The sequence below is a fragment of the Prenolepis imparis genome, unplaced genomic scaffold (assembly GCF_030444845.1).
Source record: "Prenolepis imparis isolate NDT839.2.m4 unplaced genomic scaffold, iyPreImpa1.0 SCAF_1, whole genome shotgun sequence".
Taxonomy (NCBI): domain Eukaryota; kingdom Metazoa; phylum Arthropoda; class Insecta; order Hymenoptera; family Formicidae; genus Prenolepis; species Prenolepis imparis.
In genome coordinates, this window is record NW_028141159.1 from 24,765,493 (window position 1) to 24,791,179 (window position 25,687).

The window sequence follows — 25,687 nt, forward strand, 5'->3', positions numbered from 1 at the left end:
AAAGTACAGACTGCCAGAATTATTAGGTGCTTTGATGACAAAATGCTTGCCATCAATCGCACCTACGCAATTGGGAAAATTCCAATGATCCCAAAATCCAGTAGCTATTTTCTTCCAGTCTTCTTTTTTAGGTGGCTTTAGATATATAGGACTTAAAACTTTTACTATCTCTCTGCATGTTTCTTTAATAATTTTGTACACAGTTGATTCACCTATTCGATGTGCAAATGCAATCGAAGTTACTTGGTCCCCCGTTGCAAGAAATCTAAAGAAAAACAAAATCAATAGCAAACACGTACAAACGCATACAAAAGATTAATTAAAAAAAAAACAAATAAGTTAAAGAGAATAAAGTAAAATTATAACTTAAAATTAGTTTATAAAAATTAAATTAATTTACCTAAGCGTTATGAAAAGACGTTGTTCTGCTGATAATGCTCTCCAATTTCTTTTCTCTAAGTGAGGTCCCAATATATCCAATAATTTATTAAAAGTAAATAAATTCATTCTTGTGTACTTAAAAAACATAGTCACATCTTCTTTCAATTCTTGACAAAGATTTTGAAAATCACCTAATAGTGGTCGACGCATATATATAGGTCGTACCCATAATCGTTTTTTCTTAACTTGTTTACGCTTTCGTAAAAATATATAACTTGCTGATACTGTCAAAACGTAAATATAATCATACGTGTCCATATTTAAATATAAATAATAAAATTTGCTGAATGGTTACGTCATGAGTGGTTGTATGTCTATGTTATGTCTATGTCTATGCACATTTGTATAGATTGAATATCTTTCTTATGCTTATGTCTATGTTATGTCTATGTTCTATGCATTTTGTGTGTGATGGCCTTTATGGAATTTTTCATTTCTTATGTTATGCTTATGCCTATGTCTATGCTATGTTATGTAAATCAATATGGCGACTAAATACTCGATGCTCATTGGTCCAGGCGGTCTTATGTTATGCACATGCAGCTATGTCAATTTGTGTGTGATGGCCTTACGACTTACGTCACTGTTACGTCGCATTGTGCTCATACTCTAATACGATGGTTCGCACGCGTGAGAGGAAAGCACATGCCTTCTCTGGAAGGCGGAAACGATCCGCACGCGAAACACTCGCGAGAGAGTTATAGGCTGCTTTCCTTTTAGGAGACACACATCGACACAGGTTAACGCACTCGAGCACTGTTGTTACAGTATAAATGGAACGCGCTATGCACAGTATGTGTACGAACTTTTAATACCTAACCTTACATTTATCCTAAATTTCTCAAACAGATTTATCGTAAGCTTTATCGTAAGATTTATCGTAACAAAAAAACTTCTCAAACGTGTTTTCAAATTTTATAAATGTATGTACAATATATTATACTGTATATAAATATTTTTAGCAGTTAAAATATATCATAAAAATAAAGTTTTATTGTCATTTTAATTGCTTTTCCAAATATAAAAAATAATGATATAATTCCAAGGAAAATTTATAATAATTTTATATTTAATACACAAACTAGAAAGAGTAAACAAATTGAGAGTATATTTTTATATGTATACATATATTTTTATGTATTATTATGTATATTAATGTATTTTTATTAATTTTTATTATATTTCTATTATATATATATATATATATTTATTTATTATATAATTTCTTCAGATGAATCCACTACTTGATTTTTTGGTGGAAAATAACAGTAGCAGTAGCAGCAGCAGCAGTAGTAGTAGCAGTAGTAGTAGTAGCAACAGCAGCAATATCGAAGATGAATTTTTAACAGACGACGATGAATATGATGATCATGACCATGACATTCTGTTTCCAATCCTACAAATACTGCTAGTTGGTCATAAAAGACATCGAGTTGAAAATTATATCGAAGTTGTACATAGCTGGACAGATGCAGAATTCAAAGAGCATTTCAGATTACATCGTAATATTGTTATGACATTAATCGGTATATATGGAAATTATTTATTACATTACTACATTTTTTAATTTTTTAATTTTCAAAAATGTTTTCAAAATATTAATGATCTGTTATTACGTATTTCATGAATGAGAATATGTCAGATCGAGTAATTTCACAGTTAGTTGTATAGTACGGATTAATGAATGGCATATCCTAAAATAAAAATAAATATAAAATTTTATTTTATTTATTTATTTATTTATTTTTTTTTTTATGAATGTTTTTTATTTTTATATCGCTAGTACATTAATCAACAGGGTAGTTAAATTAATAGACCAAAACTAGCCAATAAATTTGTCTAAGTTACGACTTTTTCGACCATATGGTTGTGGTCCTTTTAAAGTATAACTGAGATATTAATTAAATTTTTTTTTTTTTTATAAAATTTTATGATTAATTTATTTTATAGTTATTTCACATTTGTTAGAGCTCATATAGAGATATAGTTTATAGAATAAGGTTTATTCGCCTTTGATATTTATGAAATATACTTGCAATTTTGTATAATTCTGAATATCAAATAGTTGATTATTTCTCACTATTGTTATTTTTATTACTTACTTTTATTTGTTTTATATAAACTTCCTTTATCCTTTTTGTACTTGAATTTATAGATGAACTTGCAGAAAGTGGAATTCTGCCATCGCATTCATTTGGTCGACCGAAAATAACTGCAGAATGGAGTTTACTAATCACATTATGGTTTCTAAGTAACAGTGAGCCATATCGTACTTTATCGGATAGATTTAACGTATCCATATCATCAATATTTCGAGTGATTCGGCGAGTGATTACTTGGATTCAAACCAAATTAGATGATGTAATCAAATGGCCAGAAGGAGGATCATTAATTGCAGTTGCTCAAGGCTTTCAAAATAAGAGAGGAATTTCAAATTGCATAGGAGCAATCGATGGCTCGCATATCACCATTCTACAGCCAAAAGAAAACGTTGCTGATTATTGTAATAGAAAAAAAAATTATTCGATAATATTACAAGCAGTTGTTACGTCTGATATGCGATTTACAAATATTTATTGTGGTGAACCTGGATCACTCCACGATGCCAGAGTTTTACGGCGGTCAAGTCTTTATTGGGAATCAGAAAATAATAAGGATAGAATATTTCCAAATAGAACGTTTATATTAGGTGATTCTGCGTATCCATCTCTATCTTGGTTAGTACCACCATTTAAAAAATAATGGCCAACTCACAGCACGACAAATTGAATTTAATTTTATACATTCGTCTACGCGCATGGCAGTAGAAAGGGCTTTTGGCGTATTAAAAGGACGTTTTCGACGTTTAAAATTTTTCAACGAATATCAAGATATTCAATTTATAGTTCAAATCGTTATTGCATGTTGTATTTTACACAATATATGCATCGATGGTCTTGATGATGGTATGGATTTATATGATGAAGATAATGATGCGAATGTTGTAGATGTTTTAGAAAATGAAAGAGAAAATCACAGACACGAAGAAAATAATAACGATCGAAGATCAAGTTTATTTTATGAAATGTTTCCGCAGTAAACAAATAATTACATCATATTTGTAAATCTTATAACCCTGTGTATTTGTACTTTCAGAAATAAAATTATTTTTGTGCGTACTCTGTCTATTCATTTTTTAAACCTTTATCACAGATATACAACTACTCAATACATTTGCTTAAAATAGAAAAAAAATCTCTTGAGAAGCTTATGCAAATACATTATGTACTATGTAATGACTCGATCAAACGAAACCTATTATAATTAATAATAAACTAATAGTTCTTATTGTTAAAATGAGATTACTTTGAAAACTTTTATAGCCTTATTAATTTAGTAACAACATAAAATTTTTAATAATAAAACTAATATTAAAACTATTATTCAATAATAAAACTATTATTTAATAATAAAACTAAAAACTTTGGCGTATAGGAACTTTGTGAAAATTATTATATAAACTTCCTAATAAAATATAATGACATATTTTTTATAACAAAACAAAAGAATCTGTTTGAAAAACTGTTTAAACTATAAATATATTGGCCCATATTCTCAACTTATTTATATCGATAAAAGCGCTTTTAAGAATACAGTTTACTATAGTTGCGTTTTTACCGATTAAAGTGATTTGAGAATACTGGCCATTATATTTTACTGAAACTTTTAAAGATAAAAATTATTGATTAAAATTATTAACAAAAATTATTTTTATAAAAATACATATTTCTTACTTTTTAAATGACAGCATATTATTAACCGAAAATGAGTCTTTTGATTCTATTAATTGTTTCAATAATTGGCATTTTTCATTTTCAATTCTCATTCGTTCTCTATGTCTCTCTTCTTTCTTTTGCATTTTCCTATTTACTATCATTTCTTTCCATAATAACTGTTTTTCTTTCAATTGTAATTTCTCATCTATTTTCTTCAATTTTTCATCTTCTTTCTGATTTTTTTCAGCTAATACTTTTAGATGTTCCAACCATTGCTTTTCTAATTCCAATTTTGTTTTGCCAATATATGTTGCAGATCCAGCTCGACTTTTTTTTCTTTTTCCAGAAGATGAAGTTTCAGAACATGATGTTTCAGAAGATGGTGTTTCAGAACGTAGTGTTTCAGAACATGGCGTTTCAGAACGTGGTGTTTCGAAAGGTGATGCCATATTTAATAATTCCTGTTGGCATTCCATTCTTGAAATTTTTGTTGGTAAAATTTCAGATGTAAATGAAGACACTTGTTTTCTTGCCGATGATATTTGCTGTTCAGATTCGAATAAAGATGATCTTTTATTTCCAAAAACTGAAGAACCGATTACGTGATTGCAATTAATATTTTTCCGGTGTCTAAACATATCTTGCATTTCGTCAAAATAAGCAAATGTCATTGGACTTCTTCCCGATTTGGCATTATTATCGACACATTCTTTATATTTCTTTAAGAGAGCATTAAATTTCCATCTGGTCTGATCAGCAGCCACCTAAAATTCATTAATCATAATATTTATTAGTTATGTTTTATACCGATCGAGGATTTCAAATCCATATATATATAAAAAGCAATTATACTTACATTATATCCTAATGTTTGTAATTCTTTCGCAAGATTCTGCCAAAAGTTTCTATGTTTTTTAACATTTTCTTTATCTGGTTGCATAGCATTATATGCAGCTAATAAACTTAATGTGGCATTGGGGTTCCAATAGAATGCTATAATACATACATTACATATGACGCACAAATCTAAATGTATACCTCGATATCAATTTAGGAATTTTTTATCATAATTTCAATTACTTATGGAAAACTATCTAAAAATATTGATTAATTCTAAAGATTTGAAACTGTTGCTGTGAAAGACTTGGAGAGTATGCTTACATTCGTCTTTTCCCCTCTTCTTCAATGGCTCGCACTTATGATTATTAAATGCCTCCGCATCAATGAAAATGCCTTCACAAGTGGCACAAATGTTAGAATTGAAATCCTACAATCAAGTTAATAAAAAAGTTAACCTAAAATCTAAGTTATAAATGTATTAATGAAAGTTACAAATCTTATATTAATGTAAAATATAAATCGTTATTTACGATTATAAAGTACATAAGTATTTACCATTGTAATTTTTTATCGCATGCAAACAAGTCAAATAATAAATATAAATATTATATAGATTCATCGAAATGGGACTGTTGTTCGCACAGAGCGTATTGCGCAGCACATATACTGTTTACGCTTGTGTGCGCATGCTACCAGGACTCATTTTTAACATCACTAGTCAAAAAACACACTCCAACTCTCCTCCCGAGCAGAGTCGAAGAGTGTTGATTGAGTTTGAATGAAATTCTAAATGGAAAGCGACGTGTGTCGATTTGTGTCAAAAATGTCGATTGTGTTCCCTAAAAGGAAAGCAGCCATAAACTAGGGATGGGCGATCTTGAATCGATCTTTTAAAGAATCGATTTTTTTGTATCCGATTCGCGATTTTTTAGATCGATTCTACAGCCTTCGATTAATCCAATGAATCGATTCTTGAAACTAGAGATCGATCCTATGGTTACGTTTTTTGCCTTAGACCCGTTTTTCATTACGTCGTATATCGTAGGGTACTTTCCGATTTACGCATGATGCGCATAATGCATCATTTATCCTTGTTGTTCACCAAATGTTAAACAAGGATAAATGATGCATTATGCGCATTATGCGTGAATCGGAAAGTACCCACAGTCGGATGTTATTAGAACACGAGTTCTCATTGTGAATCCGGCCTAAGAGAGAGAAAGACAATAACAGGATCATGTGACCAGCTCGTGTCAGCTGTCAGCCAATCACAGGTCACAGAGTTAGTGATGTTGATCATGTGATATTGTTGGCATTTCTTTCTTATTTATTCGCAGCTGTCCTGACTAAAAAAGTGTGATAATGATAAAGGCAAAGATATTAAAAGAGCGAAAAGTTTGAAATGGGTAAATTAAAAAGTAGTGTATGGCGATATTTCATAAAAGATCCACATGGTGGTACTTGTAAATTATGCCAAAGACAAGTTAAATGTAGTGGCAATACCACTAACCTAACCAACCATCTAAAAAGGTGTCACAAAATTATTACAAACAATCGTGAGACACAATTACAAACTGATGGCCAAGTTACAGTGCTTGAAGAGAGTCCTACTGAAACTTCATCTGTAAGTATAATACAGAGGAAAATTATTTTTATATATATTTGATACTTCCATTAGTTAAACAAAATAAAAGAATATTACAAATATATCATTTAGTGACTTAATATCTCAAAATTTATTTTTCCAGATTGACGACACAGAGAATATTATGCCTAATATTAATCTTATTCCCAGTACAAGTACGGGAATTGAAATGAGTTTATTATCGGTAATTTATAAGTGAAATAAATTATTGTTATGTTCAAGTAACATGTTTAAAAAATTTTAATAACAAAAATTATATTTACAGGTTATTGATGGCTCAAAAACATTTACATCCAATATACACAAAAAAATATCATCACAACCATGCATTGATACCGCAATAAAAAGAATCAAATCCTTTGAAGGTAAATTATTTTAGCAACTGCATTTTAATATTTTTTAAATTTGTAAAGAAAAAGTAAGACAGAAATATATCAAGATATAATTTGATAAAAGATCTTTTAACGATGAAAATAAATGATAATAGATTATTATAAATATTAGATACTAAATTAATTTTTATTTATATATTTACAATTATTATTATTATAAATAATTGCGTAATGCTTATTATTCTCAATGTTACTGAATCTTGCATTAATTTCTTGCAAAATCTACTTTTTTAAATGTTTTTCAATATCAATTCTGCTTAATTAAGCTTGTTTATTTTACGTAATAAATAAATCATAATAATAACCTTGCTGATTATAAACAATGATATTAATAATTAAGTAAATTATTTATTGACCTGTTATTTTACAGATGGAGGTACTAAGGCAGCAGAGATAACCAATGCCCTTTTATTTATGGTTGCCAAAGACAATATGCCATTAAACACGGTCGAAAAAAATGGTTTTCAATACTTTGTAAAAGTTATTGTTCCGCTTTACAAAATTCCTGCTCGAAAACAATTCACAGAATTAATGGACAATAAGTATGAAGTGCTGTCACTTCTCATGATGAATAAACTGTCGACTGCAACTACAATCACCTTAACCTGCGATGTGTGGACCGAAGTTTTAAATACTGTCAGTTTTTTAGGCGTAACTGCTCATTTTTTGTTAGACGGCGAACTAACTTCCGTATCAATAGGCGTTTACGAATTAGATGAAAGACATACTGCAGTATATTTAGGAAACGTTTTAACTTCTATTTGTAATGACTGGAACATCCCATTATGTAAAATTAAAGCCGTAGTAACAGATAATGGTGCAAATATAGTAAAAGCAGTAGAAACTTTTTTTGGCAAAAAAAACATGTGGCATGTTTCGCTCATTCGATAAATCTTATTCCCGCTAAAATGTTTGAAAAGTTACCAGATTTAAAACAACTTATTGATAAAATTAAATCAATTGTAAGTTATTTTAAACATAGCGTTGTTGCGGCGGATGAATTACGCAAAATTCAAAGCGCTTCAGAAACTTCTTTGAAATTAATTCAGGAAATATCTACGCGATGGTCATCTACTTACTATATGCTTGAAAGATTCATGCAAATAATTGATCATGTGAGTGCGGTTTTGATTAATCAGCGCAATTCTCCGCCTATGATATCCGCATTTGAAGTAGCGATTATTCAAGAAATATTAAAAATGTTAAAACCGTTTGAAACAATAACTGCAGAAATATCTGGCGAAAAATATCCTACAATTAGCAAAGTCATTCCTATGATTTATTTATTACGTGGTAAGATAAACGAGCTAAATCCAGAATCTGACATTGGGAAACATTTGAAAAGGTATATTTTGCAAGAAATTAATGCCAGATTCGGTAACATTGAAAATAACGAGCATTATGCAATTGCAACAATACTTGATCCGCGATTTCGTAAATTATATTTTGAAAGTCCATTGTCGTGCTCTAATGCAATTCATAAAATTGATGAATTTGTTAAAAATGTAACAAAGAATGAACGAGTAGATATCGAAAATCAAGCGAACGTGCGAACTAAAGTCGACTCAACTAATTTATGGAGTACCCACAGCTCATTAGTTGCGAAGGCTAATGATTTGATTTCAAAAAATGATTCTGGATCAGGCTTACACAGTCAATTAAAAAATTATCTAAGTCAAGATATTTTGCCATTAGAAACGAATCCAATACAGTATTGAACTTCATTAGGAACTAGTTCGCACTTAAGTAAGATCGCTCTTAAGTATTTGTCTACTATAGCAACATCAGTTCCTTCGGAACGACTTTTTCCGCGTACTGGTAATATAATGTTAGATAATCGCAATCGACTGAAAGGTGATAGGCTTTCTAGATTATTATTTTTAAGTTCCTTAGATATGAAAGATTGGCACCTTTCAGATTAACATTTGTACTTGTTTTAAGAACATATTTCAGATTTTCAGTTTAAGTTACATTTGAAGTACCTGCTTTTTTGTTTACATTTAAGTGATTTAAATTAAAAAAATCGCAATATACATATAAAATATGTAAATTGCATATAAAATATGCAATACTATATTATTATGTGCAATATATAAATATATACGTTCCAAAAATAAAAAATTAACATTTATTACAAAATTAAACAATAATTATTTATGTTTTGTTCACGTACAAAATTTATAATAAAAAATTGTGCAATTATTTTAAATAATATTTAATATTCTGTAAAATTAAATTAAAAAATCGATTTTTGATGGATCGATTCTTTGACAGTCGATTTTTTGGCAAATCGATTTTTAAGTTTCCGATCTAGATCGATTCAAAAAATCGATTCTTTTGAAAAAATCGCCCATCCCTATTATAAACGCGCGCAGGCGCCGACGAGCTATAAAGAGACGCGCGCAAGTATCGGCAATCGCTTGCCGATTGGTTCGCACGCTAGGGACTTAGGCCGGTATTCATAGTCCGTTCTTATTTCAAGACCGTCTTAAGTAATGTCTTAAGATGCAAATACGGCTCTGTGATTGGCTAATCACATCTTAAGATTGTACTTAAGACATTCTTAAATATAAGAACCGACTATGAATATCGGCCTTAGAGTCGAGTGGCAGAAGTCGCCACAAAGCATTGTCTACTGCGCCATCCGTATTTAAATAGTGTACTAAACTAAATGTGATTAGCAAAAATGAAGGTGATAGAACAACGTGAAGAGAAAGAGTGAGAGAGAGAGACAGCCAATTTTTCTCTCTCTTTCTTCACAGCGTCGAATAGAGGATGATAGAGATTGGCCGTCTTCACGTCCTATTCCTCTCATTTTTGACGACACTTTTATATACGGATTTTTGTGCTATGGCCCTAAACTAAATTATCCGAACTTCATCCCAGATAATTTAGTAAAGATAACACTTTCTTTTATCTAAGATGAAGATATAGATAATACATATTGTTATTATCTATATAAATATAAGATAACGTCAAAATTTCATCTAGATGATCATCTATATAATTTTATCTAGATAACAGCAAACACTGACGATGTGATAGCGAATTTGTGGCAAGAACAGGGCAAGGTTTGATCTGGCACGATGAGACGCAAAATTCACGCAAATAACAAAGCAAACCTTGGCGTGCATGACATAATAGTAAATTTGTAGCAAGAACAGAGCAAATAGGCTTGTAACAGTGCGGATTGTAATTAATAATGATAATTAATGAGCTCATTAAAAGGATTTTAATTAATAGTATTAATTAAATTTTATATAAATAATTAAATGAAAATAATTAAAATTTCTTTATATTTTATTATTTATATTAATAAAAAATATATAAAATTTTAATTATTTTTATATTTATTTATTTATTTATATAAAATTTAATTAATATTAATTAAAATCCTTTTAATGAGCTCATTAATTCATTATTAATTACGATCCGCACTGTAACGACAAGCTTTGCTCTGTTCTTGCTACAAATTTGCTTATATAAAATTTGATTATATAAAATTTAATTAATACTATTAATCTCTCTAAATAGAGGGAAAATACTTCAGCGATTTCTTTGAATTTTCTTTTATCAAATATTTTATATGCATATATTTATATCCATATTTATCTTTATATTTTTATTTAAACGGATATATAATTTATAACCATAGACATAGTGCCCTATTATTAACCTATAGCCTATACATATATAGATCGCTATATTTAATTAGTATACATATCACTGATCACACACAATCCTGAAAAACTCGATCAATCGGCGTCACGAGAGGAACTGACCGAAGTTATCTTTTCATTCGCTATTAGGATGATATTACATTTGTCGTACGACGAGTTTGTCGAACGTATAGCAATTGATTAACGAATATAGAGAATTTCTAAGTCTCTATATCTGATATTCAATCGTTACGTCCGACAATCAGCACTTTATTGTAATATAAATGTAATATCGGCCTTAGACGATTGTGCTTTGCTTCACGCGTATTTAGACGGCGGGAAGATTGACACCATCTATTGCAGAATTATATATAATGACCTTAATATAATTAACATAGTTAATTTAAATTCTTGAGTCTTAGAATTATTCGTTATATGTTTAAATTTTTAATCTCTTTTCAAATATAATAATTATAGACAAATATAAATATATTATCTATATAAATATAAATATACTGTCTATAGATATTTATATTTGTCTGTATATAATTATTATATTTGAAAAGAGATTAAAAATTTTAACATAACAAATAACTCTAGGATCAAGATTTTAAATTAACTATGTTGATTATATTAAAGTCATAATTCTGCAATAGATGGCATCAATTTTCCCGCCGCCTAAATACGCGTGAAGTAAAACACAATTGTCTAATAGCGAAAGAAAGGTTGAGTTCGGTCAGTTCATCTGCGACATCTGATTGATTGAGTTTTTCAGGTTTGATCGGTGATATGTCTACTAATTGAATAGCGGAAACGTTTAATTGGGTTTTATCTATTTGGTCAGGTTGTTATTGGAGCCAAGTTCAACAGCATCAATTTCTTCTTGGGAGTTCTCAACTAATAATAACAGCAATACCTGAAATATATAATACGAATATATATAATAAGTATGTAGAGTTTTGCTCTCTTTTTATAAACATTATTTTTTATAGAGGAAATAAATATGTGACCTTGTTTTGAAAAGTAAACAATAAAATTTTAGATTTTATTACGTTTTAAAGTGATATGTTAGAAAGTTCCATTTTTATTTCAAATTGCAATTGATTCAGGACTCTATCTTGTATAATGTATCTCATCAAGTTCCAGATATTGGTGAGATGCAAGTTTGTAAAATTACCTATCTTGCTTGTTGTTCGAACTTGTAGGCTATGTTCCTTCTCGTAAGCTGCTTCTTTAGTAGCTCTGCTTTTCTGTGAACTTCTATTGGTAGCAGTTGAATGTGGTTGGTTTCTATATCTTCTACTGCTTCATCCTTGGGTTAATTTGTAAATGATTCTCCAAGCAGGCACTCAAACTTCTCCAATGTGAGAGCATCTGATATTTGATGTTAGATAATTAGCGGAATCTGTCTCGTTTCTTTTTCTAGGAAACAAACACGAATTTGAATTTATATATTTTGGCACTAAAAAGTATTCGAAAGTATTTGATTGACTAATCAGGATAAAGGAATCTTTGTCCTTATTCTGTGATTTTTAACGAATTAAAAATTATCGAATAAGAATTAAAAATTATATAATTACTCAAAGTATAATATAAAAATTTAATAAAATATTCTCAAATTAAAATCGTATAAATATACATACTTGGCTCTCTGAATCCGTAAAGTAGCTTGAGCAAGCCACTTTGAAATAGATTCTCCAATCTCATTGTCAGTCACATGTTCATGGGTTTGACGAACAGCTTCTATAACATAAACAGTTATTCAGAGCAATATAAATATGCATGTGTGTGTGTGTATGTTTGTTAAATCTTTAAATAAATTCAATTTAAGCATATATTAAAAATAAGCTTACGTATAATTATTTGTGCAAGACCTAAGTTTTTCTTCCCTTTTTTTCCAACCCAGCTAAAATTTTGTGCAAAAGTATCTGTTATAGCTTTTTTAAGTATGTTATGTATCAGAACATGTGCAGGGTGTCCACCCACGAGTTTAAAAATATTTTTCTGAAAAATATATAAATTTATAATTATTAGTATATAGATTTTATATATTATTACTAAATTACTAGTAAATTATTATAAATATTAATACTATTAGTAATTTTTATAATTTATTTAAAATATAAAATTGAAGCAGCCGTATATAGTTTTTTTCTCCGTTTTCTTCTAATCCGTAATTCTTATAAAAAATATTATATTTTAATCATTACTGTTAGTATGCAGCAAACTATATAATACATATATATGACAAACATACTATATAAGACCTAAATATATAATTCATATAAACTCAAAAGATTAAACAATTAAAAGAAATAAAAAATAAAAGAAAATAATATTAAAAATATTATTATATATTTTTATTTAAGTTTCAAATATTAGAAGTATATTCTATAACAAAATAATTTAAAGAAATATATATCATACCACTTCCTGCTTGAATTGTATTTCGTGCAATTATTCTTCAAAATCTGTTAATTCCTCGTATGTAGATATAGGCAATTTGACATTAATTTCTTGACTGAAAGAATTGTACGATGTCATTTTTTCCTCGAGTATATTGATTTTATTTTCAATAATATGTAGTTGATATAGAATTTTATTCAATTTTCCTAGCATTAATTTCTTATATTCTGAAAAAATATACATTAATAATTATTGCAAATAATGCACTATTTACTATTAAGAATCATATATTTCATCAATAAATTTAGATGTCTTTTAGTATATATGTAACTTTATTAATGAAATATTTAAAAATTATCGTATAATTATTTTCAATACCTTCTCCAGGTTTTTCTGTACAATTTCTTTCTGTAAAATTTCTTTCTGTCAAATTTCCTTCTGTCAAATTTCTTTCTGTCAAATTTCTTGCGGAAAGTTGAATATTAATATCTCTTTCTAAAAAATAAAAAAATTAATAATTATTTTTCTTAAACATTATATGTGTAATTTATAAATTATAATTATTTACCGTCACTGCTCAATGTATAAGATTTATTGCATAAACTTGTAGACTTATGTATCGACTTGTCAAGATGCGATTTATTCGATATAAATTTTTCAATTTGTGGATAATCCGGCAGGATTTTATTTGATTTCACATTATTGTTATCTGCTTCGTTTAAACATAAGTCTTCATCCGAAGACGATAAGAACACCTTTTTCGCTTTCATGCGTCTTTTTCTTTCGTTTGTTCACGTAATCCATCAGAAGACATATCAATATTTGATGTATCTTCCGCAAGTACTAATTTTTGCAATCCTTCTGCATAAGTACCTAAATCATTTAAAACAATATTAGAAAATAAATTACAATTAACAAATAAGAACTTGTAACATATACATATAAGGATTAAAAAAGTATTTACACATCCTATCTCGTTTGAAATGTTAGACAAAAAGATATTACTGTAAAGAATCTTACTAAAATAATATTTTTATTTTTATTAATATATTGAATAAAATATTATGCAGCAATACGTTTTGCATTTGAATAAAATTATTTTTAAAAAATAATAAAACCAACTTTTCGCACTGTGCGTATTTTCATGTGCAAATACTTCTTTTATCCATTTCATAAATTTCAAATATGACTACTTTTTTACCTGCTTTACCAAAAATTCTTTTAATAGGTAATTCGTCCCTTTCAAAATTTTGTGGCATTTCTCTTGTTATTATAGCTTTGTTGATTCTAAGTTTACTTTTCAAATGACTGGGCCAAATGCACGTATTTCTATTTGCATTGTGCCATAATGCTGGTATCAATTGCAGACCATCATTGAATTCTGCTATTATATATGTGTTCATTTTTCTGGAGAACTAAATGGGGATGCTAAATACTTGTATGTATATATTAAAAATATTGAAAATATGTCTAAAGCTTTGTGTCCACGATACTAGAACTCGGTCCAAGTTCTCGGACCGAGAAGTTTGTAGCCAATAAAATTGCCGCTTTTCTGTAAAAGTTACAAATTAATTGGCTACAAACTTCTCAGTCCAAGAACTCGGATCAAATTCTAGTATCGTGGACACAAAGCTTAACGCATTATTGTACATGTCTAATATATACTATTATATATTATATTATATGATTTAAGGGAACTATAGCAAATACATTTTTTCGATTCGTACAAGGAATTTTCCAAACTTTACATTTCACATCTTGAATAAGAAAAAATTTCCTCACTATTTATTGTCATTATTTTGATACCTAATTCGCTAGATTGACAAGGTAATTTATATAAATTTTTTACATATGTACAATTTTTACTTATCACAAAAATATCTTCATTTTTTTTTACTATGTTTAAAATAACAACATAATGTCCATTTTTTAGAAGTTAGTGTTAGAACAACTATTGTAACTATTGTCATTTTTACAATTTATATTAAATTTTTCAGTTGATACTTGAAAATATTGTGATTGAACATTATCACAATCATAAGAAATCGGTCCATTATTGTGCAAATATTTAAGCGAATATAAATGTTGATTATTATAAATAGGATTTGGTAATAAGAAATTTTCATTTTCACAATATCTCTTAATCAGTTGTTGCAACGGTTTTTCATTCTTTCTTAATTGTCTTTTAATAGTCATCATGTAGTTTTCGAAATGGAAAGCACTAAAGTTATCTAATGGACCAAATATTCTCACATCGGAACATAAATGCAAAAGGTTATGGACATTATGTGATATATATTGTTTGCCATACAATATTTCAAAAGATAAAACAAAATTTTTTAATAAAGCTTCAGCATAATCTATTAACTCATCTTTTCGACATAAATCTGGACGAACAAGAATTGTGACAGCTGTATGAAATGTAAGAAAATGATGATACATGTCTTTGTTTAATGTATATTTTAATACAACAGGTCCAGTATATAAAAGGAAGTTTCTAAATTCGACAGCTTTCCATTGCTTAATATCTTTTAGGGATCTTGGCTTTCTGACGAAATCATTTGGTGTAGTACATCTAAGCAAAATTAACAAATGTGATATTCTATTAATTGCTCTTCTACTTAAACGTATAGAAAACGGTCCTTTTATCCATAACAATATTAATTTTTTAACAACACCCAACCATATGAGATGCATATAATCTAACGGAGTATTACTTATAGGTAAAAATCCCGGAACATTATTTAAAATCGAATAACCAGTTTAAAATTTCTTATAAGCATTAATAGCAAATAATTCATTAGTTCTTAAAGAATATGATGAATCTGGAAAGCAAACTCTACCATTTATATACTTTCCTTTGATTGTACATTTAGTGCAACTGTAAAATCCAGTGTGACCTTTTACATTCAAAATAAAAGACTTTGCTGGTGCATCACATATTAAACCAAATAATTTAATTGTAATTACATTGTTATCATAAATATAACCATTACTTAAATTAATTAAGTCATTCACTAAAGGTTGCAGAAAAATATTACAATCTTCTGGCTTTTTGTTTCCAAAAAATGCACCAAGAAGATATACTTCATTATTAAATGTATTTGAACATAAAATAGGCCATAATGATGCATTCGATGACTTTGCCAACGGAAGACCATCAATGTTTACAAGTAAATTAATATATTTCTCATGAGATTTTAATAACATTTTTTTTATAATATTATCCAAACCCGAATAAAAATATTCTCCTCCACATGCATTTATAATATGAACTTGTCGTGGAGTTCGTAATAAAGTTCGTATGTCTTTTGAAAAGTTACATGACGTATGTTGTTGTAAAATTTTTAGTAGTGCATTACATGCGTTATGATTAATATTATATGATATAGCCCATATAGCATTTTTAAATTTTTTGTCATCATCAGCATCATTACAAACCTCGTTTATAATTTCTATGGCAGGATTGCGAAAGTTATGATCATCATTTTCATTATCATCATCATAATTGTCATTGTTTCTTTAAATATCATTATTATTATTAGTTACACATTGTTGAAAATAATTTTCATTGTCAGATGTAATTTTACTATGAATCTTATTATTAATTTCACTATAAACCTTATCATTATTAATTTCAGTATAAACCTTATCATTATTCTCGATAGATGCATGAGTATTTTTATTACAATTTTTATGCAAATCTAAATCTTTAAAAGAAGCATTGATAGTAAATGATTGTTCTAAAATGCCTTTAGAAGATCCTGCAATATCTATGTTAGTTTCATTTTCAACAATCCTCCTAATATGATGTTTTGAAACAAATAGGTTTTTTTTTCGTGCGTAAAGCTGGAAGCACATAAAATTACAGAAGCCAGAGGCAGAATGCAGAAGCCATAGCGCATGCGCTATAGTATCTGCATTCTGTCCATGGCTTCTGAATAGCGCATGCGCTATGGCTCCTGCATTCTGCCCATGGCTTCTGAATTTCCAATCTACATAAAAATACATAATACATAGTCACTGGCATAATAACTCATTGTAGCCGGTCCTTTTTTTTTTTTTTGTTCTTTTTTGCGCTGTGGAAACCTCATGGTACCACTCACCCCCCCGGGTAGGGGATGAGGGTTATGTGGGACTCCTTGTCCCCCATCGCCAATCCACGTATGGATCGGCGGTGGGGTCCAAGACCTACCGCACTAAAACCACAGCGGGTGCCTTCGCTGGCGCTTATGGGGATGGCAAGGAACTGCCGGAGCATTACTTCTTAGGGCCATCCCCTGGCCCTACCTTCTAGGGCAGCATCTTCCCCGAAAGGAAGATACTCCCCCCCGCGAATAAACCTGTGGTCCTTCCCGGTTGCGGCGCAGGGGGGCACCACCCCTACCCCGCGCTCTCCCAAAAGTTTGGGGGGCGGGGTCACGACTCGAGTTTTCCCGCTCGAGCCGCCACCCCCCGCTCCCGCAGCGGGGCTCTCTCTCCCTCCCAAAAGAGACGGGAGATTCGGCCGGCGCTCCGGGAGCTCTTCTCCCGAGGGCTCCCCCCAGAAGGGGGGGAACCCTCGCCGCAGGCAGTGTTGCCCCCCCACCGGCGCTCTAAGGCACCGGTGAAAGGGCCGCCAGCCGCCACTGCCGCGTCTTTTCCCAGGGGGGGGGGAATTGTAGGGTCCTAAGAAAAGTTTTTAAAAAGAAAATAAGAACAAAAAACGAATTTATATTGATTAACACGTAAGTATATTTTCACTATTATATTACATTATCAATGTAATAAAAATATAAACTGACAATGACAGTATATAATTATTCGTGTAAATTATCTCAGTTTCATAAATAGTATTTTGAGGTTAATTTTAATTTGTATGCACATTTCTGAAATTGTAATTTATTGCAAAATAAACACATTTTATAATTTTCGGTACGTTTCATGTTTAATGCTTTAAATTTATAGAATCGATCCTCATGGCCTTCGATCACATGGATTACTGTCATAATATACAGATGTCTGAAGATGAAGTAAATGAAAACCTGAATCCTGATGAAGTGACGTTACAGGATAACGAAGAGAGAACTTTTGATGATATGTTAATCAATATTGTCAAAAGCTATCCACACTTATATGATACTAGTTGCAAAGATTATCGTGATGTGATAAAAACAGAGAACTCTTGGGTAGAAATATCTAAAATTTTGAACACATCTGGTAAGTTTTATTTTTTAATATTTAACAATATTAATAATGAGCTATTTAATTCATTAACATGCATTTGTACTAAATCTGAATTAAATCAATTAGTCGATTATTAAATTTGTTTATTTAACATATTTTAGCAGATGTTTGCTGCAATCGATGGACTCGTCTGAGAGAATCTTTCTCTAAAGAAAAGAAAAAAAGACAAAATGAAACAAAAAGTGGAAGTGGAGCCTCTAAAAGACGAGGATTTGTTTATTTCGAGTCAATGAAATTTATTGACAAATTTGTCAAAACTAGAAAGTAAGAATTCATTTTGATTTTGTATTCTTATAAGCGAGATATTATACAGTAGAACATTATAATTTTAAAGAAATTGCGATAAAAACTATAAATAATAATAATAATATTAATAGATTATTGACATTTTATCACACTCTTTTAAATTTCCACAAATTTAATCAAATATATGGTTTCAGTTCGATGACTAACGTCAAATTCCAAAAAGTGTCTCCTATTTCTGATTGTTCGAAAGACAAGAGTCTAAATAAAGAAATTGCGAATTGAGTACAGCATGGCAAACAGACTTTGGAAAAAGAAAGAACTGCATTGGAACAAATTAATACAAATACATTTTCTTCAATAAAAAAAGGTTCAATGCCGGAAACATTATCCACTACCAGTACTATTTATTTTATATAAAATTCATTATTATATATATATATATATACACACATAAATATAGATTAATATATAGACAATAAGTACATATTAGCATTAAATTTCACAATATATGATACACGTATATAATTATTGATAAAATTTTTTATCATTTAGATGAAGTTTTGATTTTGTCCTCTCGTTACATAGTCATGCTGCCAATCGACCATTCCATTCGGAGTCATAAAATAATTGCAAATACTGTCCCTAATATGCGTCGCAAATGCTGCACCATTTTCGTTATTTTCAGTTACTTCCACATTGTTTTCAAATTGTATAATATTACCTTCCTCGTTTCTTAAGAAATTGTGCAAACATACAGTTGCCAAAATATATTTATTAATATTTTCAGGAATCGCAGCGATCGGTCTGTTATAAATACCCCACTTTTTTGTCATAATTCCAAATGTATTTTCTATTATACGCTGGGCTCGCGAAAGTCTATAATTGAATATGTTTTTGCGTTCCCCCAAATACCGTCCAGAATATCGCCGCATTAAATACTTTCCAAGGGAAAATGCTTCATCCCCAATAAAAAAATAAGGCACTTGCATATCGGTTCCGCTTAAGCAACTGGTTCCTTCTGGAATATCCAGCATCCCATTCTCCACATTCAAGGCGCTGTTTCCAAAAATTCCCGCATCACAGTTCTTCCCCATAGATCCAATATCGACCAAAGTGTATTTATAATTGTGATTACAAACAGCCATAAGTACGATGCTGTATCGTTTGTGATAATTGAAGTACAGCGAACCAGAATTCGGAGGGCATTGACAGTGTTGTGCTTAGATGATTTAAAAATTAGCTAGATAAAGATAAGATAAAAATATATAAATTCATCTTAGATAAGATTAAGATGATTTCGTTTTAAATATATCTAGATAAAAGATAAAATTATATGGTGATTCATCTAGATAATTTTCAGATAATATTTTTAAGACCTTATTTAAACACAGTAGAAAAAAGTTATAAAAAAAGTTGTAGAAAAAATGTAAATTATAAAGGGATATAAAAACGTATTTATACTTTTTTTTATTTATCATAAAATTTTTTATTTATTATAAATTTTACAATAAAAAATTTTATTCATAATATAAATTTATATACTATATTACATTTATATAATATATTATTTATATAATATATTATTTATATAATATATTAAATTTATATGTATATATAATAATATAAATTTTTTTTTATTATAAGTTTTTTTTATTTATTATAAATTTTTATTGCGCAAGAACAATAGTTTTTCAAAAGTTATGTCTGATAAACGATTTCTGCGAGGGACATAAATTTGTTGCCCAGAACTAAAGAGCCGTTCTACCGGCGCTGATGACGGTAATGAAGTGTTATATTTGAAAAACATCTTTTTAACATTGGGATAAGAATTAAGGGAATTCAATTCTTTTGATTTTGATTCTAAATATGACAATGCTTCAATATTACTACTAATATCTGGCTGTATTAAATTAGAAACTCCTTTTTTTTTTATCTATATCACGAAAAAAGTCTTCATCTCCGCTACTACTAGAAGTCGATTTATTATCAAAAGCTATATTTTGAGAATGCAAGTTTTCAATTTCTTTTAAGAAAAGATCTTTACACATTTCCATATAATGTTCCGGCACCCAATTTAATTTAAATCTTGGCAAACAGAGAGCAGATAAGATGAACTGCTTACTTTTAAAAGAGTTAAAATCATAAATGTTTTTAAATCGTTTATCTAAGGCAAGTACTATTCCAGATACTAGTGGTTTACAATATAATAAATGCGTGAATTTTATAAGCTTTTCTTTTAAAACAATAATCGTAGGTGCTATCAAACCTAAAAAAGTCATTTTTTCTCCTTGTAATATATCAAGACTTGTTGCTAAAGAAGACATAATTGTAATAAATTCTTCTAAGAATTCAATTTCATTTGGTCTCAACTTTTGGATTTTTAATTTTTCAAAAAGAATGTTAAGTTTCATTTTATAAGCAAGAATCTTTTTAATAGCGTCATATTGAGAATTCCAACGCGTAATAATAGGTATTGGAAATTTACAGTTACATTCTTTAAAACAAATATCAGATGCTACTGTACTGCGACTAAGTATATTCCAAAAAGCACTTAATTTAGCAAAAGTTGAGCGATATATTTTTTTTAAAGAAGCGTTTTTAGGATCTTCTAAAATTTTTTTGCAATCTGTTGTAGCGATAAGGTTTAATGTGTGAGAACAGCATGTTAATTGTGGGGGTAATATAATTTCATTTCCCAGTTCATCCGTAAAATGCTCATTTTCATGTACAGTAGTATCAGTATTTGTAATAATGTTTCTACATTCAGTAACTTCAATGTCTGAATCGGATTTATCTATAGTATCAAAAGTATTTTCATTTGATTCTATTATAAATTGATTTTCAGAATTTTCAAATTTGGTAACACCAAAGCATCTAAACACTTTGCCAAAATTTGTGGCATTGTCGGTTATTACATGAGTAACTTTAGAGACATCTAAATTAAAATCAATCATTATGTTATGCATAATCAATGCAATATTTTTATAGGTATGATTGTAAAGTATTCTTCTACAAGCTAACATATAAGATTGTCTTTCATATGTATCTAAGATAAAGTGAACTGTCATACCTAAGTAACTTTTATTACGATATGACCAAATGTCAGTAGTTAGGCAAATATAGATTTGCTTTTCTAGTAATTCTTTTAGTTTTAACCTTTTTGTTTGATAAGAATTATTAATCTCAGTACATAAAGCATGCCTTCCAGGCAGAAATTTTTCCGGCTCATTAGTAGATAGTAATCCATAAATTAAATTTCTAAATGATGGTTTCTCCACAGTATTTAGAGGACGCATTTCTTCAATTAAATAAGTTAAAATTAAATCGTGAGCCTGCAAAGATAAAAATAATGTATCTTTCTATCTACAAAATATCGATGTTAAAAATAATTTCTTTTTAAATATATTAAACATATTTACCTGCTTCACTGTAATGGGCAATTTGTTTTGCATCATTGGTACAATATTTCGTTTATCTGCTTTAAACTTTTTTTGTCATCCAATCTTTTCAGCTTATTTTTTCATATAACTGCGGATGTAATCTCTAAAAAAAGAAAACAGCAAAATAAAAACATTATAAAATTTTTTAAATTTAAAGTAGATGTGTCAATGCACAAATAAAAAGAAAAAATACAAAAATATTTTATAATTGAAACACAAATATGTAACTCACATTATAATGACTAACAAAGTTTCCTGTAGAAGTTCGTGAGCCACTTATGGTTTTAGGACAGTTTTGACACTGTGCTATTATTTTCTGGTCTGTAGAGTTTGCTGTCACCTTAAAATATTCTCCTTTTAATAAAAATGGCAAATTGGACAAGGTTGAAGAAAAATCTTCATTTATTATGTTTATGTTGACATTCTCATCGACTTCCATAGAAGTTGAGGTTAGAGTTGCTTCTGTTTGCAACATGTCTTGAGCTTTAAGAAAACAATTGTTTATTTAAATATAACCCTAACAGCACATGTAGATACTAAGAATGTTCGGAGAATATCGCAAAAGTATATTGAGTATATTCTCAGAGCATTCGAGATACGTACTATGATGTACTGAGTACGTACTAAGAATGCTCTAATGTCCGTCTATTTTAGTTCCTAGTATATACTAAGAAGATCTTATGGTATATATCAGTGATATCTATAGGATATTAACGGTATATCTTCAGTATGTTACCGATATATTATGCATATATATTTAGGATTAGGGGTTGTATATATCAGTGATATCTATAGGATATTAACGGTATATTTTCAGTCTATTACCGATATATTATGCATATATATTTAGGATTAGAGGTTAGATTAGGATATTACTAAATTAATTTGTACTCTGTTTATTTAAATTTTATGAATATTTATTATAATCTCAAAACAATAAACATATAAAGGAGATGAAATATTTCATCCTATTTTTACTATTCTATAATTCTATATAATTAACAGAAAGTAAATAATCATTTGAATCATTTTTGTTAATTCTTATTCTAAGAATATTTAAGCATATCAGTATTAATAAAAGAGCGCGACATATAAGATATTGCACCGAAATTACTTATACATATATATATATATATATATATATATATATATATAACTTCCTATACACTATATATACACTATATATATATATATATGTATATATATATATATATATATATGTATAAGTAACTTCGGTGCAATATCTTATATGTCGCGCTCTTTTATTGATACTGATATGCTTAAATATTCTTAGAATAAGAATTAACAAAAATGATTCAAATAATTATTTACTTTCTGTTAATTATATAGAATTATAGAATAGTAAAAATAGGATGAAATATTTCATCTCCTTTATATGTTTATTGTTTTGAGATTATAATAAATATTCATAAAATTTAAATAAACAGAATACAAATTAATTTAGTAATATCCTAATCTAACCTCTAATCCTAAATATATATGCATAATATATCGGTAATAGACTGAAGATATACCGTTAATATCCTATAGATATCACTGATATATACAACCCCTAATCCTAAATATATATGCATAATATATCGGTAACATACTGAAGATATACCGTTAATATCCTATAGATATCACTGATATATACCATAAGATCTTCTTAGTATATACTAGGAACTAAAATAGACGGACATTAGAGCATTCTTAGTACGTACTCAGTACATCATAGTACGTATCTCGAATGCTCTGAGAATATACTCAATATACTTTTGCGATATTCTCCGAACATTCTTAGTATCTACATGTGCTGTTAGGGTTGTCATTTCCTGTATGTATACAATATTCAAAGTATAATAATAATAATAATAATAATCGTATTTGCCTGTTTTTTACAGATTCATGAAATGAAAATGATTGGAGGATCTGATCCAGGCAAATGTGCAAGAACCACATTACGCTATTTTATATAAATTAGGTAGCCTTGAAGTATTCCTGATCTGGTCAAAAGAATACGCGGAAATTTCGAGAGATACTAATTTCCCAACTTATTGTCGGTTTAATATTTTATAGGTAATATTTAAGGTATATCCAAATAAATTGTCATAGATGCATAACATAACATAAGTATAATATATATATACATAAAGAAATGGATTGGTCTATTTCTTTATGCATATTTTTATGCGCTATGCAAATTTGTCTGCATATTCTCACAATCAGCTTTTACACAGTGATAAGCGATTAATTGAAAAAATATCCATTCTTTTCAAATCATCATTTTTTATTGAATCAGTAATCAAATATAAATATTGAATTTTTTTGTCATATCTATATGACTAATTAGAAAATTTTCTCTTACAGAAACTATTTCGAAAATAAAAAGCGTCCCTAAAAACGATATTGAAATAATAATAAAGAAGTGGCTGGAGCACGCTAGTGACCGATTAAAAAGTAAAAATTGATTTTTTTTACTTTTTCAATAACGGTATAAAAACTATTTTTTCTTTCATAGTTTATTAAAATATAATATAGTGATTCATACATTTTGTTTTTGATTCAAAGTTTATCACAGAATATTTTCAAGATTATTTTGTGTGTGTCTTAACTCTTATTTAACGTTTAGTTTTATAATATTTTGAACATTGCCATATATGTATTGTTCTTTTCAATGTATTTTAACTTTTTGTTGTTAATGTATTATTCTAATTTGTGTGTACGTCGTTTTGATAAAAGTATATACTCATTATTTTATATTGTAAATCAATCTGTGATATTAAAACGATATGATTAATGGAAACAATGTGATTTAGGTTTAAAACCAAAGAATATAAAAAACGTACAAAAATGTACAAACTTATAATACTTTTAATAAAAGTAATATTTAATTTGTAATAAAAATCAAAGTATGATTTATTCTTTAAAATTAAGAAATATAAATTAAAATATATTTTGCATTAAAAATATATTTTATACGATAAATCAGTTTGTTACTATAATACAAATATTTTACTAAATTTCTCCGTATTGTCCTTTTTTGTTGCAGTATATTTCTATATAGCGTGAATTAAAGAAAGATTTATCGTATAAAATACATTTTTCCATAAAACATATTTTTAGCGTAAAATATATTTTATTTGAAGCATCGCAAAAGAATCCTTTACAATCTAGCCAAGAACAGTTTTTAAATCCAGAAAGAAAATAAAGCGACCTCTTATGGAGCTCTGTTAGAATACTATTTCGAATTTTTATAAAATATAAAATAGAATTCTTATAGAATATAAAAAGATTTCCTTTTGTATTCGAAAAAGGGCTCAGAATTGGTGACATAAAAGTGAATTCTTTTGGAATTCTTAAGAATGCTTTTAGAACAGAAATGGGATGGAAAAAGAATTCTTTTTGAAAATATGGAATTCAAAACAAATTCTTTTTGGATTCTCTGTGCTTAACTTTTCGATTTATGTGCTAATATATCGAGATGATTTTGATTTTTGCCCTGAAACCCTTAAGGGACTTTCCTCATGAAGCAAAGGGTGGGATTCTAATATAACTCATTGTAAATTGCAAAAATAGGGAAATTAACTATGAACAATAAGTCTTTCGTTTACACGCTTATATGACAATGACTTTT

At 28.6% G+C, this 25,687-nt stretch overlaps 3 protein-coding genes and 2 pseudogenes across 3 annotated transcripts; 3 read left to right on the forward strand and 2 right to left on the reverse strand.

Annotated features, from left to right (window-relative positions):
- Positions 1-3,862: 3,862 nt before the first annotated feature.
- LOC145937417 (uncharacterized) lies at positions 3,863-5,886 on the reverse strand. The gene is made up of 4 exons (XM_083040437.1): positions 5,592-5,886; positions 5,358-5,463; positions 5,053-5,189; positions 3,863-4,960 (listed from the first exon to the last, which is right to left on the reverse strand). The coding sequence occupies exons 1-4, from the start codon at positions 5,592-5,594 to the stop codon at positions 4,211-4,213; spliced, it is 996 nt and encodes a 331-aa protein (XP_082896563.1). The 5' UTR covers positions 5,595-5,886; the 3' UTR covers positions 3,863-4,210.
- A 386-nt stretch (positions 5,887-6,272) lies between these two features.
- Positions 6,273-7,964, forward strand: LOC145941020 (E3 SUMO-protein ligase ZBED1-like). The gene is made up of 4 exons (XM_083046777.1): positions 6,273-6,660; positions 6,785-6,865; positions 6,947-7,046; positions 7,444-7,964. Exons 1-4 carry the CDS (start codon positions 6,439-6,441, stop codon positions 7,962-7,964), a joined length of 924 nt encoding a protein of 307 aa, XP_082902903.1. The 5' UTR covers positions 6,273-6,438.
- Positions 7,965-7,981: 17 nt separating this feature from the next.
- On the forward strand, positions 7,982-9,053 carry LOC145941025 (E3 SUMO-protein ligase ZBED1-like; annotated as a pseudogene).
- Positions 9,054-12,046: 2,993 nt separating this feature from the next.
- On the reverse strand, positions 12,047-14,598 carry LOC145937425 (uncharacterized; annotated as a pseudogene).
- Positions 14,599-17,879: 3,281 nt separating this feature from the next.
- Positions 17,880-19,065, forward strand: LOC145937436 (transcription factor Adf-1-like). Its single transcript, XM_083040458.1, has 3 exons — positions 17,880-18,337; positions 18,466-18,628; positions 18,805-19,065. Exons 1-3 carry the CDS (start codon positions 18,097-18,099, stop codon positions 18,890-18,892), a joined length of 492 nt encoding a protein of 163 aa, XP_082896584.1. The 5' UTR covers positions 17,880-18,096; the 3' UTR covers positions 18,893-19,065.
- Positions 19,066-25,687: the final 6,622 nt, after the last annotated feature.

Excerpts from the sequence above, each read along its gene's own strand:
- LOC145937436 (XM_083040458.1), top strand. The coding sequence starts at position 18,097 with ATGGCCTTCGATCACATGGATTACTGTCATAATATACAGATGTCTGAA. Across the intron at positions 18,338-18,465 it reads TAAAATTTTGAACACATCTG|CAGATGTTTGCTGCAATCGA; the intron begins GTAAGTTTTATT and ends AACATATTTTAG. Across the intron at positions 18,629-18,804 it reads AAATTTGTCAAAACTAGAAA|TTCGATGACTAACGTCAAAT; the intron begins GTAAGAATTCAT and ends ATATGGTTTCAG.
- LOC145941020 (XM_083046777.1), top strand. The coding sequence starts at position 6,439 with ATGGGTAAATTAAAAAGTAGTGTATGGCGATATTTCATAAAAGATCCA. Across the intron at positions 6,661-6,784 it reads GTCCTACTGAAACTTCATCT|ATTGACGACACAGAGAATAT; the intron begins GTAAGTATAATA and ends TTATTTTTCCAG. Across the intron at positions 6,866-6,946 it reads TTGAAATGAGTTTATTATCG|GTTATTGATGGCTCAAAAAC; the intron begins GTAATTTATAAG and ends TTATATTTACAG.
- LOC145937417 (XM_083040437.1), bottom strand. Across the intron at positions 5,190-5,357 it reads GAAGAGGGGAAAAGACGAAT|CATTCTATTGGAACCCCAAT; the intron begins GTAAGCATACTC and ends TATGTATTATAG. Across the intron at positions 4,961-5,052 it reads TACAAACATTAGGATATAAT|GTGGCTGCTGATCAGACCAG; the intron begins GTAAGTATAATT and ends AATGAATTTTAG.